This window comes from Nomia melanderi, chromosome 3 (genome assembly GCF_051020985.1).
Source record: "Nomia melanderi isolate GNS246 chromosome 3, iyNomMela1, whole genome shotgun sequence".
NCBI classification, from domain to species: Eukaryota; Metazoa; Arthropoda; class Insecta; order Hymenoptera; family Halictidae; genus Nomia; species Nomia melanderi.
The window spans coordinates 1,213,071-1,227,312 of NC_135001.1; the positions used below are offsets into that span (position 1 = coordinate 1,213,071).

A 14,242-nucleotide genomic window follows, 5' to 3' on the forward strand; every position below is an offset into this window, starting at 1 on the left:
TAAAGTATTTTCCTTCTTAAGTAATAAATGATTTCATCATTAAGATTAAATTTCTAAACCATAAAAATATTTCATATTTGACTATCATAATAGTTCCTATTCAGGTTATGTTTTATCAGATAAATGACAAACTTCACAGTTACGTAGCTGTGTGGTAAGATAGGTATGACGACTTAATCAGCTGGACGTTTTAAATTTCAATTAATGTAGAATGTCTGCTATAAATCGTGAATGCAATACAATTAATTACCTATTGCAATTTTGATTGTTTACAATTCACCAAAAATACTTTTATTAGACATATTTTTTTTGTACATAAGTGCATTGTTCAGTTCTGTTTTCGTCATTATTTATTAACCTATGTTTAATAAGTGTGCAATCATTTAAAATGTTTATCATTTCATCATAGTAAATGTAAAAGGTTTAACTATAAATAATTATAAGTTTACGAGGTGACATGTATTTATTCAAGAACGAATACGAGAAAAAAGACACATGGTAAGTGCATCTAATACGTAACGTGATGTACACACATTTTTCAATTTATATCTTAATTACTTGAAAAAATATAAAATCATTTTTTTGCACGAATTATATGAAATATGGATTAAGCTGTCATAAAAAGTAAGGTTAAATTCTCCTGAGATGAAAACTCTATTCTTTGTTGTCAATGTCTGTTTTTGTCTGAACATAGTAAGTTCTTATTCAAACGAGCACAGTTGAACCATTTTCACTTTGATAATTGGAAATATAACTGTATAAGTACGTATAAAATTCATCATTTGAATATCTTTAAAGAACTAATACAATTCTGTATAACATTTGTACATAAATACATTAATATAAATAACATAGCAAACTCACTGTATGCTTTTAACTAAATGCTTTTCTAAACTGAAGTGTTCTTTTTCATTCATGATATTATGAAAATATATTACTTAATTTCTACTGACTAATATCTAATAATAATTTTATATTAAATAATAATAAATTAAACAAAATAAATTTATATGGTTGAATAATTTCATCTATATTTACATGTTTTAAAAATGGCAATTAATATTCTTTTCAATGTTAATTATCTCATTTTATTTTTCTCATATAACAGGCCTGCATAACTTGTCGCTCTTGGGAGCAATTGTCAGCAAGTAAGAATTAAGAATATTTAGTGGCACGTGAGATATATTTTTAATAGCACTGGTTCTATAGTAGAATAATTTGAAGATATAATTACAAACCCATTGTAATATATAAATTTATTCACACTTATTCTACCGTTACTTTACTTAATACTAGATACATTATTAGGTTGTGTAATATAAAATGTATATGACATCCTTTGCAGAAGAACTCAGGTTGTAACCATTTGAAGAACATGGAAAAGATTAAAAAAACCCAATAAATGGGTTCCACATAAACTGAATGATCAACAAATCCAACAGTTCATATTACACGACCTAATATTTAATCATAATTTGGCTCTTTCCTCTAGTTTGAGATGATTTGCTCTTGCTTATAATAATCTCAATTGTGCAGGCCTGCCATATAATACATTCACTGCACCAATTGAGCTGTGTAATCTAAAAGTTATATTTAGGTACATCTTATAATTTCACTGTTACTACAAAAATAATGTTTAAGTATTTCTTAAAGTACATATTTGAGCATGTGGCAATTATTATTTTAAAAGCATGGCAATTAGCAGCATGATATAACACTATATAATTAATACCACTTATACCACTATTAATATATTTGTATTATTTCTATATAAATGTCACTCATAAGGATGTTTTTAAACTTTTAGAGTAAAAAATGCCAGGAGAACCATCTATAACAACTGGAAATAAATCTTCTGGAAAAATTAAACGAATTTCTATTCCAAGAGTTCAAAGTAGTACAGATACAGAATTGCAGTCACAAAGTGGTTCGACTCCACTACAACCAAATGCACATCATTATGCTGCATTTCGTATAGACTCAGATGACAGTACATTGCCCCCAGCTGTACGATGTCGGTTATTAGATTTGTTTCAGCAGATAGAGAAGGAATTTGAAATTCTTTATTCAGAAAATTTGGCATGTATGAATCTTTTTTTATAATAACAAAATAGTTGTACTATCTATGTATGGAACATATATTTTCTCATAAATTTTTCTATTATTCTACTAAATATATATTTTTCTTAAAAAACTTGTTAACATAATATTATTTAATATAGTGCAAGAGAAAATTGATACTCTTAATGAAAAGGTTGAAAGAGAATGTTATGGTTCTGGAGAACGAAGCTTACCTATTGGGGATGTTGCAGATTTCCCAGATACAAAAAGTCTTTCAAAACAAAAATGTAAGAATGTTAATAAATCTATATAAACAGATACAGAGATGGAATTACAACCTCTCAACTATTCATTTGTGTTATAGCCATGGCAGGAAATTCAACACAGAAAACGAAGACAACTTCTAACAAGTTGAAAGCGCAAACAAGTAAAATAGTTTCTAGTTTTAAAACACCGACTATGACATGTAGTATGCAAAGGGAATATTCTGGTCATCGAGATGGTGTTTGGGAAGTTTCTGTTGGAAGATTAGGACAAATTATTGCTACAGCTTCTGCTGATCATACCGCTCGAGTGTGGGCTGTAGATAGTGGACGCTGTCTTCTACAATATATAGGTTTGTCAAAATATACAATGTCTATGATTCTCGCCGAAAAAGGTAAATGTGATTTTTATCATTTGCATAACTTTTAATTTCATTTTTTAGGCCATTCTGGTTCTGTTAACTCAGTGCGCTTTCATCCAACCAAAGAATTAGCATTAACATCCAGTGGGGATAATTCAGCTCATGTATGGCAGGCAGCTGTTGATTGGGACTTTCCTAAAAGGCAGAATTCAAGTGAAGACCTTTCAGCATTAAGTTCTGATAAAAATATTAGCGGTGTGATTCCTATAAATGAGGAACAGGAAGAACCACCAACTTTGAGGTAATTACTAATATATTTCATTATAATGTTAATAGAACATAAGTTTATTATTAATATTTAAAGAACAGGAAGGAGATAGATGTATTATAACAAAATATTGTATAGAACTGAAGCTTAATATTGACTTTAAACACTATAGAACTCCAGTACGAGAATTGCTAGGTCACACAGATGTGGTGATGGCCGCAGATTGGTTACCTGATGCAGAACAGGTTGTAACAGCTTCTTGGGATAGAACAGCAAATCTGTATGACGTAGAAACTGGAGATATTATACACACGTTATATGGTCATGATCAAGAACTGTCTCATGTTTCTACTCATCATACACAAAGGCTCTGTGTTACTTCAAGCAAGGATAGTACTTTTCGTTTATGGGACTTTAGGGAACCTATTCACTCAGTTTCTGTCTTTCAAGCACACACAGAGTGAGTTAAACGTGTTTACATTTCATAAAACTAATTATACATCTTTTTTAAAAATTGCCTTTTCCAACAAAAGGTTATAGATTTCATTTATAGATTTCAAAAATATAAGGCAAAGAAAATCGGGTATATCGGCTAAGAAGTTATCGCGTTTTGGAATATTTTGTATTTATTGTCATAAATTGTTATTTATATATTTATATATGGATTTCAAATCTTACATATTTTGACTGCTCTTTTTATTTTAGGACGGTAACATCTGCCGTCTTTACACGCGAAGATAAAATCGTTTCCGGTTCGGACGATCGGACTGTAAAAATATGGGAATTACGAAATATACGAAGTCCTTTAGCTACGATTCGAGGTGATAGCGCTGCAAATCGCTTAGCTGTTTCTAGTACTGGCATTGTGGCAATTCCACACGATGACAGACAGATTAGACTGTTCGATTTAGGTGGTCAAAGATTGGCTAGATTACCTAGAACGAGTAGGCAGGTTAGTAAATAACTTTATGGAATTATTTACATAATTATGTTGAAAAGTATTTGGTTTTACATGTTAATTAATTATTTAATTAATTCAATTAAATCAAAGTACAATATATTATTGCTAAAGTAACTACTACCTGAATGTATCGACGTATAAAAGTAGGAACAGCTGCAAACACTTAAGTTTTTTGTTAAATTAATTTCAGGGACACCGGAGAATGGTATCGTCGGTAGCTTGGACTCAAGATAATGGAGTCTGTAATTTGTTTTCTTCTGGTTTCGACAGACTAGTCCTTGGGTGGAGTATTGTACACCTCAAGGAATATTGAGGATATATATATATGTATTTAAAAAACAAATAGGAGTCAAATGTTTCAGTGTTTTAAACTAAATAACAGTATAAAATAAATTCTGTTGAATGTATATTATTAATAGATTAGTCTCAAATTTCGAATGTTGTAGGGAAAAAATTAGATGCACAGTTATACACCAACGTTCCCATCCCAAGAATTATTGAAGATTCCATTTTCCCACTGTCGGATACCACTGCAATTAGATAATGTATAAATCAGTGAAATGAAATTATAAACACAGTGTAATAGTTGTAATAAATTATAAATACACGTTAAACTTTTATAAATGTTATTAATATCTGGCTCCTACATTCATATGTTCAACTATTTCCAAACTTAACACTAGATATACTGAAATTTACTGTACAGTTTATTCTATTGTACTTAGAAAAATTGTTATCCATTCATTTAGATCTTAAAAATTAAAGGGTTAAGAGTAGACAATTAGAATACATATTTGTGTAACTGCGTTAATAAAAATCGACCGCAATATTTACCAAGTAATGTTTATAAAATTCAATATGAGTCAGATCGACTCGTTCCATAAATCTAGTGTTAATAGTTTCTTACCTGAATAAGCGGTGAGTAAGCTCAGAAGAGTATATCCCATAATGAGAAAATAATGGGGCGCCGAGAATATGTGTCCCCACGTTATTTCTAACAATCCTAACAATTTACATGATCCACCTATCACCAAAGCTTTCCACAAATGCGTCGTGCTTTCCTTATCGGGGCACTTCGGGCGAAAATACCATTTCAGTTTTGTAAGAAGTACTACAACGATGACGAAAGCAACAAAAGAAAACGCGGTTCGAAGTAGGACTAAATAAAAATTGCAATGTCCGTCGAATGTAGGCTGCATCGTCTTCGAAGTTTCAATATTTGTCGACCTGTAATCGCACAGAGAAAGATTTCGGAAAGACTCGACGAGCCAAATGATTATTATTAGTTTCCAATAATGTTTCAAATTGCAATTGTAGAGGAAATGCCTGTATGCACGTTTGTCGAGTAATATTAGGTCAACCAGAATTATCACAGGATCATACTCGATGTACTTGTCAGCCAAGTAGCCACAGTTGTCCTGAAATAATTAATAACATGTTTCCTTGTATGTAGTATTTATAATTAGAAAAAATCTAATTACGACTGTGGACAGATAGTTTAATTTAAATACTTTTACTGATGCAAATAAGAACAAAGCAGCTTTAAATATGTATCTCTTGTTGCAACAAATATTTAATTTCTTTGTTTATTACTTACTATCAATATCGATAATATTCTGTGGAAATAATATAATTTGAAATCTACTTAAGTAACTTAAATTAAATTGCTCTATTTTTACTATGCAAAGGTATTTAAGAATTAATCAAGTAAAATGTTTCATGAACTTTAACAGTGTTTTGCATTATATAACTGACATTTAGAAAGAGTCAAGAAGTTCTTATTTGATTCTGGTATATTGCAGTAACTTGATTATTTCAATTTCATCTGCCATCTGATCATTAATAACGTACTAATTTATATTAATATATTCAGTGTAGGGAAAAAGGGTTAAGGATTTACGGCGGACATAATGTATTTCCTATAATTGGATAATAATGTTTAAAAATGTTGAACATATAAGTAAATGGAAGAAACGTATGTATGTTTAAAAAAATCCTCAATCCTTTTTTAATACTTTGTATCTATATATAAATAAATTAGTGTAATAGATGTCATACGCATTCTAACAGTTTTAAAACGTTCTCGCAGTAACTCCTATAAAGTTCTTCTATTTTAGCTCCACAATTTACACAACGATACATTATCGAATGTTTAATTCCTGCTATCAGTTATTATCGCATATCTTTTCCAAATAACTTTCATTTTTAATATCAAGCATCTCCTAAAATAATAAAATTATATAGATATTATTACATGAAATATATTTTATTTTATCAAGTAAATAAGACATATATGATATTGTAACAAATATTCTTAATAATTATAATTATATATTCTTAAATTATAATAATAAGGTTTTATCTTTTATACAGTAAGTTTCATTGTATCGTATTTTTATTGTGTCTACGTACTCGATACTAAATAACTAATACGTGACGATAGTACGTAACAATTTTTTTCTTTTGTTGCGCGACATACATATTTCAATGTTAAATGTATGCAAAATATCTAGGTATATGTATTTAATTAAATAATACAGTAAAAACCGATGTTTCCGTAATTTTGGTATTTAAAGACTTCTACGCGAGAAACCTTGAACATGCTTCGAAGAAACCAGGAACTGTCCTAATTATCGAATTCTTCAAGGATGGAAGTAAACTCGAAGTGAAAGTGCACTCGGACCGTTTCCCTTGCCTGCTTGAGCTTCACCGCTTGATATGTCGATTTAGTCGGCTCTAGGTAGTTCTATCGAACGGTAATAATGGAGAATTCGATCTTGCTCTCGAACGGGAAGTATATGCCTGCGTTGGGATTTGGTACGTGGCAGGTAAGACTACATACTTTGATTAAGGACTACATTAATGCATTGTTTACAATATACAGCTGTTTTCTCATAATAACTAAGTCACTGCAAAGATTTTCATCTTACATAAGTGAACTTAGAAAAACTGGAATTAACTAAAAGTTCATTTCTTCCAGTAACAGAGTTGGTAGATTTGAACAATACATGACACTTGTTTAAACTTTATTGTATTCTATATTGTATATAGTATATATTGTATATTGTGTTCTATTGTTTTGTTGCATTTAAATTGTAGAAACTGAACAGAGTTTCATCTATTCACTGAAAGATTTCAGGACATCATTGAAGACTTTAGGGGAGACTTTATTTATTATTGTATGGACTATACACGTAAATTGTTTGTTTAAATTAATTTTATAAGATCAGTTTATCTTTCCTTATCCTCCAGATCGTCTTCATCATTATCTTTATTCCCTTAAAAGATCTGCAGTTAGTATATCTTATGTTATACATTTTATGATAATTTTATTATCAGTGTTATGTAGTTTATGAAATGCTTTTATCTTGACTATTACAGCATGATTACACTCCTTTCATTTATTGGAATTTTAGTAGCTCTAAGGAAACTGCTGCAAAATTCTCTGTGACTTTGAAAAAAAGGTTTAAAACGTTAATGCCATACGGGTCACCGGTGACCCACGACCAAATTGAATTACTATAATTAACTTAATTATACGACGATTATTTGGCAAAGTGGAACAATAATAACGCAATTCAATCGAATGATTTAATATTCTATTTTTTATATTATATTACATTTTTTTAATTCTGTGTGTTTTACTCTATTGAATTGTGCAGCATTCAACGTGTTAAAATTTGTTATGACACCATCGTATTCCATTCACCGCGGGTAAAATGGAACACGTCGTTTTCTTTAATAAAAGTAAAATGCCTCTATCATGCACAATTTTTCATGATTATGAAAATGTCGCCATGAAGCGGCGACTCGATCGATAAACAACATCGATTATATTTTCCCAAAGGAAAGTGGCGTAAGTCCATTTTGAAAAAAAATCAAATTAATCGTTATAATAATTACATTATAATAGTTACTAAATAGTGACTATTTATCTCTGAAATGAGTAGAATATGATAGCGCAATATAAAATTTTAATCCATTTTCTTAAAGTCAGGGAATTTTACGGCAGCTCCTTCACATCAAATTTCATCGAATTGAAGGTGTAGAATGATGCTGTATAATAGTCAGGACAAAATATTTCTTCCCACCCCGTACATATTCTCATTTTGTTTCCTTCAGATTTTATTAGTTATTGTCCTTTCTTTCCTTTAAATCTGTTGTTACATAATGTTATTATGAGTCTAATCTAATTGATAAGTTTCTTGTAATGCATCGATCTTGTATTCTCTTATCATGATACAGTTTATTATGTAAGTTGTCAATGAATTGGTATTAGACTTCTTCTTATCTATCGCACTTAAATTATAAGTATAAGTATATATCTTAGAATAGATGAAAGTAATCAGTTATTTTATGTATTTGTTTATTAATCTTTATTCAATACATACCAAATCTTAAATTCAATTAAATATTTTTATGTTTAATTTCATGTTATTGTTATGCCTTCTAAAAAAACTTCTTAAAATCTAAAGTTTCTTCCTTTCTTATCACTTCAATGAACATATTCAGATGTTTTTGTTTGTCATAACTGTGTTTGTATATGACTATCCAAAATATATGTTCTTGCGCAAAATAAAATATATATTGCTACAACCCTTAATAGACGAATAGAGTTTCTATTCAAGTTCTATGTCCCATATTTATCCAATATCTATTAATTATATATTTTTCAATTATGACTTATATTTTGTCATAAACAGTGTATATTCATAACATAAGCCTTAGTTGAAATGCATTCCTAAACATTCTGTTATCCTAACCTCTTACATCTTTTACCATAAACAATTCAATTATGTTGTTATTCAAGTTGTTTATAAGATTTCTTATAATAATGTGGAAAAACCACGCGACACATTGTAGCGATATATATTAACAAATAACATTACAAAATTCTCTATCTAGACAAGGACGTAAGCACATACAAAACTTTTGAATAAAATTTTAACTTACTTTTTCATTAGTTCGTATTCTACTTTTTAAAAAGACTTGATAATATTTTCAAACACCTTCAATAGTACAAAAGTATTGATAAAATGTCATATTAATCACCGGTATCTATTGTTGTTGCTGTCGTACAGAAACTTGTCTCATGCTGTATAGTAAGTACATGCAGCAAGGTTAAGAACCCGCGAAATTTAAATTTATTGAATCGCGGGAAGTACGAAAGTATATAATAAATAAAATTACCTATTTCTGATGATGCTTTTATTTAATTGCCAGGATTTTCTTATTTTCTTAAATAAATTTTTAATTACTATAAATTCAGTTTTAATAGTCATTAATTATTTCGAAATAGTAACGGCAAACTTTTATACAAGTAGAGTATATAAAATATATGTAATTTCTTTTGTTCAAGGCAACCAATGAAGCTGAATTAGAAAAAGCTTTGAATACTGCTTTAGAAGCTGGATACAGACATATCGACACAGCTGCGGTATACGAAAATGAAAAAATTATTGGTAACGTTTTGAAAAAATGGATTGATTCTGGAAAGGTTAAACGATCCGAGCTTTTCATTGTCACTAAGGTATTACAAACAATTATAAATTAATTCCTTTATATTGTTCTTAATCTTGGTCCGAGCTTTTCATTGTTACTAAGGTATTACAGACAATTAAAAGTTAATTACTTAATATTGTTCTTAATGAATACCTTCTGCCCTCTAAATTATTTATATAATATTTTCAAATCTTAAGAAATATGTCATAAATCATATCCGTCCATTGTGTTTTACCAATTTTCATGAGTTTAAATATTTAAACATTCCTCTGTATTTGAGTTTCCAAGTGACGAAACGTTTCTTCCGATAAATGCATAATTTAGTGGGGACAAGTGTATACAATGTTTATTTCCCTATATTAAGAGGAAATTTTATCAATATATTACGATTAAAGATTAAACAAAAACTTTGTTTCTTTGACCTTTAATGACCTTAACGAGGTTCTTGTTGGAGCTCTATGAAATTTTAAATACAGCAGAAGCATTTCAAATAATCAAGTTAGATAATGCACGGTGTAATATTAGATTAAAAATTCCATAGACAAATTCATGTAAATGTAATACATAATTTTTCCTAAAACGAGGAATAATTCAGGGCATTCGATTTCTGTTAAATAAATTTTACTAATAAAAATTAGACACTTTGCATTAAGTTAAAATGCTTAATATCTAATTTAATTCAGGAGTTAGTATATTCCTGACAAATAATCTTTATAGCTACCTCCACCTGGAATTAGGCCAGAATCTGTTGAAAAATGGATGAAAGATTCACTGCGAAACCTTCAGATGGAATATGTTGATCTTTATTTAGTTCATTGTCCATTCGCTTTCGCCGATGTTGAAGGGAAGTTGCATCCCTTCGACGAAAATGGTGAAATTATCGTGGACGTTACTACCGATCATGTGAAAGTTTGGTCAGAAATGGAGAAACAAGTGGACTGCGGTCGGGCTCGTGCCATTGGCCTATCGAATTTTAATCCACATCAAATTGAACGTGTTCTAAAGAATGCTCGCATTCCAGTTTCTATGTTACAAATCGAGTTACACGTGTACTTTCAACAAAAAGAGTTGGTAAGTATGCTATATCTTGTTTCAATAAATCTATCTTCAATAACTCGGTTATTGTTTACAAAAATATTCAATCGAAACCACTTAGCGGTTGCCTTGTTGATTATCATTATATTACACGTACAAAAGGTTTTCAGTAGCAGTAAAGAAAAAAAAGGAATTATAATAATAATGATGGTTTTTAAGTACGAAATGTTTTGAGAAATCTTTCGATCATTTCAAGGTGTATTGAAGACGTCTACAGTTGGAGCTTCACTGTTTTGGTTCTAGATAATCAAACGATACTGTTCACTGAAATAAAAACCATTTTAACCAATCAGTTTCATAATTTCAGTGAAAATCGTTTAGTGCTCGTCATGCGTTTTCTGCGAGATCGAATATTTCTCTCGAACATTTGCTTCTCATTTACGAATGATTTTGAATATTTTTCCTGAATATTTGTCTTTCATCTACGAATGATACGAATCTTAAATATTTTTTCTCGAACATTAGCTTTTCATTTACGAATGATACGAATCTCGAATATTTTTCTCAAACATTAGTTTCTCATTAACGAATAATACGACTGAATTGCATTACGGTCGAGCGCCGCAACAGGCAGATTAATATAATTCGACGCTCGGTGTCCAAGGATGAATTCAACATGCCCTGTTGTCCATGCTAAATCACCTGTTCACCGAACGAACGAGGAAGAGCGACGACAAGCGAGCATTTACTCGCGTTCTGAAGTGTCACCCGCTTAATGAATGTTTGCATATGTAAGCCGCACGATCTTCCGCTGATTGTATCCTCACTGGAGCTCGTCCTTGCTCGTTCAGTTGGTTCACGTAGCTTGCAATACACGAGTCCTAAATGAAACATTAAAAACACGATTTCACGCGTTCTTCAAAATTGAAACGCAAAATGATATTTCACAGGTGAAATTCTGCAAGGAGAAAGGCATTCCCATAACAGCGTATTCACCGCTCGGTTCACGGGGTTTCGTAAAGGTGATAAACAAAGCGGAGGAAATCCCAGACATGTTGCAAAACGATGTGGTGTTAGAAGTGGCGAAAAAGTACAAAAAAACTGCCGCACAGATTTTATTGCGGTATATTCTGCAAAATGGATTCGCCACCATACCGAAAAGCACGAACCCGCAAAGGATCAAGGAGAATATCCAAGTGTTCGACTGGAGTCTTGCGCCAGAGGATGTAGAAAAACTGAAAGGATTGGACCAAGGAGAGGGCGCCAGAGTTTACGATTTCAGTTTCTTAAAAGGGATTAACAAACATCCTGAATTTCCTTTCTAAATACACCTGACCCTCGATTTACGCGGACTTTTGTCACGCGAGCCTCTTTTTACGCGATAAATTGGAACACTGTTTACTATCTCAATTTAATAACAGCGAGTAAAATATACTTTCGTTTTCGAAAATGTCGTTATTATTATTTCTTTTATTAAGCTGTGTGAAATAAATCTGCATTTCTAAAACTTCTACCAGCTCTTCTCTTCAATATTTTCTTTTTTCTTGTACCGACAGTCTCTACTCACGCGATTTTCCTTCGCGTAAAACGAACCCACGTGGAACGGATTTTCGCGTAAATCGAGAAGCAGGTATATCCAATTGTTATTAAGTAGTTTATATTCTGTACGCGTACATGGACGATAATTGGATGAAAATGTACCTGTATACAGTCTAGTTTAACACGAGAACTATCGAATGGTAGAATCCGAAATTCCTTTCTCCCAATGATTAACCCTTTGTACTTGGAAGTTCGTCATAAGAAATATTTAACATTTTTTGACGAGACAAAGACGATATTCATTGAAACTAACTCGAAAGGAAAGCAACGTCCAGCGCTGTCCAGCGAGGACCACATAGTAACAAGGACATAAAAAGAGAAGGATCCTTCATATACAGACTAATTGCCACCGTTCGTTACTGTTCGCCGTTGTTTGCCACTGCTTGCCACTGTTCGCCACTGTTCGCCGTCGTTTGCCGCTGCTCCTACTTTTCTCAACTATCCCGTTGCGCTGCGAATTGTACAAGAGCAATAATCGATAGAGCCTTATAATGTTCATAGCATAAACACTAGAACTACCAATCACTTAAACTAACTTTTACAAATTCCTTTATAAAAACCATAAGCTTGCGTTCATTAAAATTTTAACTGAGTTACATTTCAATTTTACTATTACTGAACTAGTTTCGTTGATAATTTTTCGTAGAGGTATCTGTACCTTTTTAGTAATTGCAAAAGAAGAAATCAGAAATAAGTCATTTTGAGCTATCTGGTAGTTCTAGTGTTACAGCTTTACTTATCGATGAATTTATTGTTTTTCGCTTGTTGCTTATTTGAAATATTATAGTGTTGTTAGACATTACGTTATTCGTTCCATGCAAAGTATGACGATTGTTGTTGTTATTATTATTATTATTATTATTATTATTATTATTAGTAGTAGTAGTATTATTAGTATTATTATTATTAGTATTATTAGTATTATTATTTAGAATTATTAGTATTATTATTTAGAATTTTTGAATAAATTTTATTGTACATACTGTTATCGTTTTATGATACCGAGAGCCGAAACGATTAAAACACATGGTTTTCTGAAAACTTCTCTTTTATTGTATCGTTTGCGAACAAAGTCTGATACGCGTACAATACAACTTAAATATTACAGTATATGAACTTGAACTTTCTTTACAAAGTCATGATTGGTACGGACAATCATACATATTTACCGTTGATACTCCCTGACGTTTTCGGGTTGCAGCTATTAAATACTTTTCACAAATGTTCCTCGACGTTTCAACGCTATTCAAGTTCATCGAATAGACACGACGTGCACGTCACAAACGAAGACAGCGCGTAAGTTCTGATTGTAATGTCGAGACGATGGAATACTGTTTTCGAAGGGGCCAAGACAGCGTTAATCCGAAAATATCAAACAGTATCAACTGCAATCTTACTTTATCTTTTTTTATAAACCTCGATTGAAAACCTAGGTACGTTCGCTTATTAAAAAAAGTTACGAAACGTTGTTCGTATTGACTTCCCCCCCCCCCCTTTTTTTCGTTCAACGTTCTCGTAGTTTTACATTCTTATAGTCACATATTTACAAACAAGTTTCTTTAACACGTACGGTTCCTTAGAGTCTACCAAAATGTAATACATTTCGTGAACACATATGGAAACGGAATATTTGCAATGGAAACGAAGAATTCGATCCTTTTTGTCAGAAGTGGATTAAACCTGCGGGGAAATTCCATTGTTTGTACAATACGGAGAAGACTCGCCTCGAAAAGATCTTAACCGCTATGAATTTCCGTTCGATCGGTTCTACGTACAATCTACGAAAACTCCGACGCAATTACGCTATTCGTTTATTCCTCCGTTTAGCCGTTTTAGATTACATTAATACAAAATATTTTAGTCGATCAACGAGTTTAATATTCACGAACGTATTATATCATTCAATCGAATATACAATAGCGTTAGGGTCTTAATCGAAGTTACGAAAAATAGAGTTGATCTAAGCGCCGAAATGCCTTTTCCAAGTAACAAGGATCTAAAGTTCAAACGATTACGCGTTAATTGTTCTATACGGATCGAATTAAATACGTCTACGAGTGAAACATCGATGGGAAAGTGTTCAAACTTCATCGGATCGTAAATTTGTCTAGAGAGTCATCGTTGAAACGGAAATTTCGAACGAATAACGACATTTGTTTCTCGTTTACGAATGATCTTGAATATCGAACAA

The 14,242-nt window shown here is 31.3% G+C and overlaps 3 protein-coding genes across 10 annotated transcripts; 2 read left to right on the forward strand and 1 right to left on the reverse strand.

Moving 5' to 3' along the window:
• The first annotated feature begins 92 nt into the window (after positions 1 to 92).
• Positions 93 to 4,539, forward strand: Wdr37 (WD repeat domain 37). Of its 8 annotated transcripts, XM_076365291.1 has the most exons (11): positions 110 to 498; positions 613 to 762; positions 1,109 to 1,148; positions 1,346 to 1,597; positions 1,808 to 2,083; positions 2,223 to 2,348; positions 2,426 to 2,677; positions 2,768 to 2,987; positions 3,127 to 3,414; positions 3,660 to 3,906; positions 4,106 to 4,539. In XM_076365291.1, the coding sequence occupies exons 5-11, from the start codon at positions 1,816 to 1,818 to the stop codon at positions 4,226 to 4,228; spliced, it is 1,524 nt and encodes a 507-aa protein (XP_076221406.1). In that variant the 5' UTR covers positions 110 to 498; positions 613 to 762; positions 1,109 to 1,148; positions 1,346 to 1,597; positions 1,808 to 1,815; the 3' UTR covers positions 4,229 to 4,539. The 8 variants fall into 8 exon arrangements, with proteins under 8 accessions (XP_031843670.1, XP_076221406.1, XP_031843665.1 ...); XM_031987805.2 differs by lacking the exon at positions 1,346 to 1,597; XM_076365292.1 differs by lacking the exon at positions 613 to 762.
• Positions 4,259 to 9,022, reverse strand: Arv1 (ACAT-related protein required for viability 1). Its single transcript, XM_031987821.2, has 4 exons — positions 8,869 to 9,022; positions 5,974 to 6,137; positions 4,823 to 5,333; positions 4,259 to 4,445 (listed from the first exon to the last, which is right to left on the reverse strand). Exons 2-4 carry the CDS (start codon positions 6,055 to 6,057, stop codon positions 4,342 to 4,344), a joined length of 699 nt encoding a protein of 232 aa, XP_031843681.2. The 5' UTR covers positions 6,058 to 6,137; positions 8,869 to 9,022; the 3' UTR covers positions 4,259 to 4,341.
• LOC116431848 (dihydrodiol dehydrogenase 3) lies at positions 6,468 to 13,099 on the forward strand. Its single transcript, XM_031987815.2, has 4 exons — positions 6,468 to 6,743; positions 9,275 to 9,445; positions 10,135 to 10,488; positions 11,403 to 13,099. The coding sequence occupies exons 1-4, from the start codon at positions 6,678 to 6,680 to the stop codon at positions 11,775 to 11,777; spliced, it is 966 nt and encodes a 321-aa protein (XP_031843675.1). The 5' UTR covers positions 6,468 to 6,677; the 3' UTR covers positions 11,778 to 13,099.
• The last annotated feature ends 1,143 nt before the right edge of the window (positions 13,100 to 14,242 follow it).

Coding starts and splice junctions, on each gene's coding strand:
- Wdr37 (XM_031987810.2), top strand. CDS start 1,816: ATGCCAGGAGAACCATCTATAACAACTGGAAATAAATCTTCTGGAAAA. Junction 2,678..2,767: donor CTGTCTTCTACAATATATAG/GTTTGTCAAAAT, acceptor TTCATTTTTTAG/GCCATTCTGGTTCTGTTAAC. Junction 2,988..3,126: donor GAAGAACCACCAACTTTGAG/GTAATTACTAAT, acceptor TAAACACTATAG/AACTCCAGTACGAGAATTGC.
- LOC116431848 (XM_031987815.2), top strand. CDS start 6,678: ATGGAGAATTCGATCTTGCTCTCGAACGGGAAGTATATGCCTGCGTTG. Junction 6,744..9,274: donor TGGGATTTGGTACGTGGCAG/GTAAGACTACAT, acceptor CTTTTGTTCAAG/GCAACCAATGAAGCTGAATT. Junction 10,489..11,402: donor ACTTTCAACAAAAAGAGTTG/GTAAGTATGCTA, acceptor GATATTTCACAG/GTGAAATTCTGCAAGGAGAA.
- Arv1 (XM_031987821.2), bottom strand. CDS start 6,057: ATGTATCGTTGTGTAAATTGTGGAGCTAAAATAGAAGAACTTTATAGG. Junction 5,334..5,973: donor TTTTAAAACTGTTAGAATGC/GTATGACATCTA, acceptor TAATTATTTCAG/GACAACTGTGGCTACTTGGC. Junction 4,446..4,822: donor CTTACTCACCGCTTATTCAG/GTAAGAAACTAT, acceptor ATCTAATTGCAG/TGGTATCCGACAGTGGGAAA.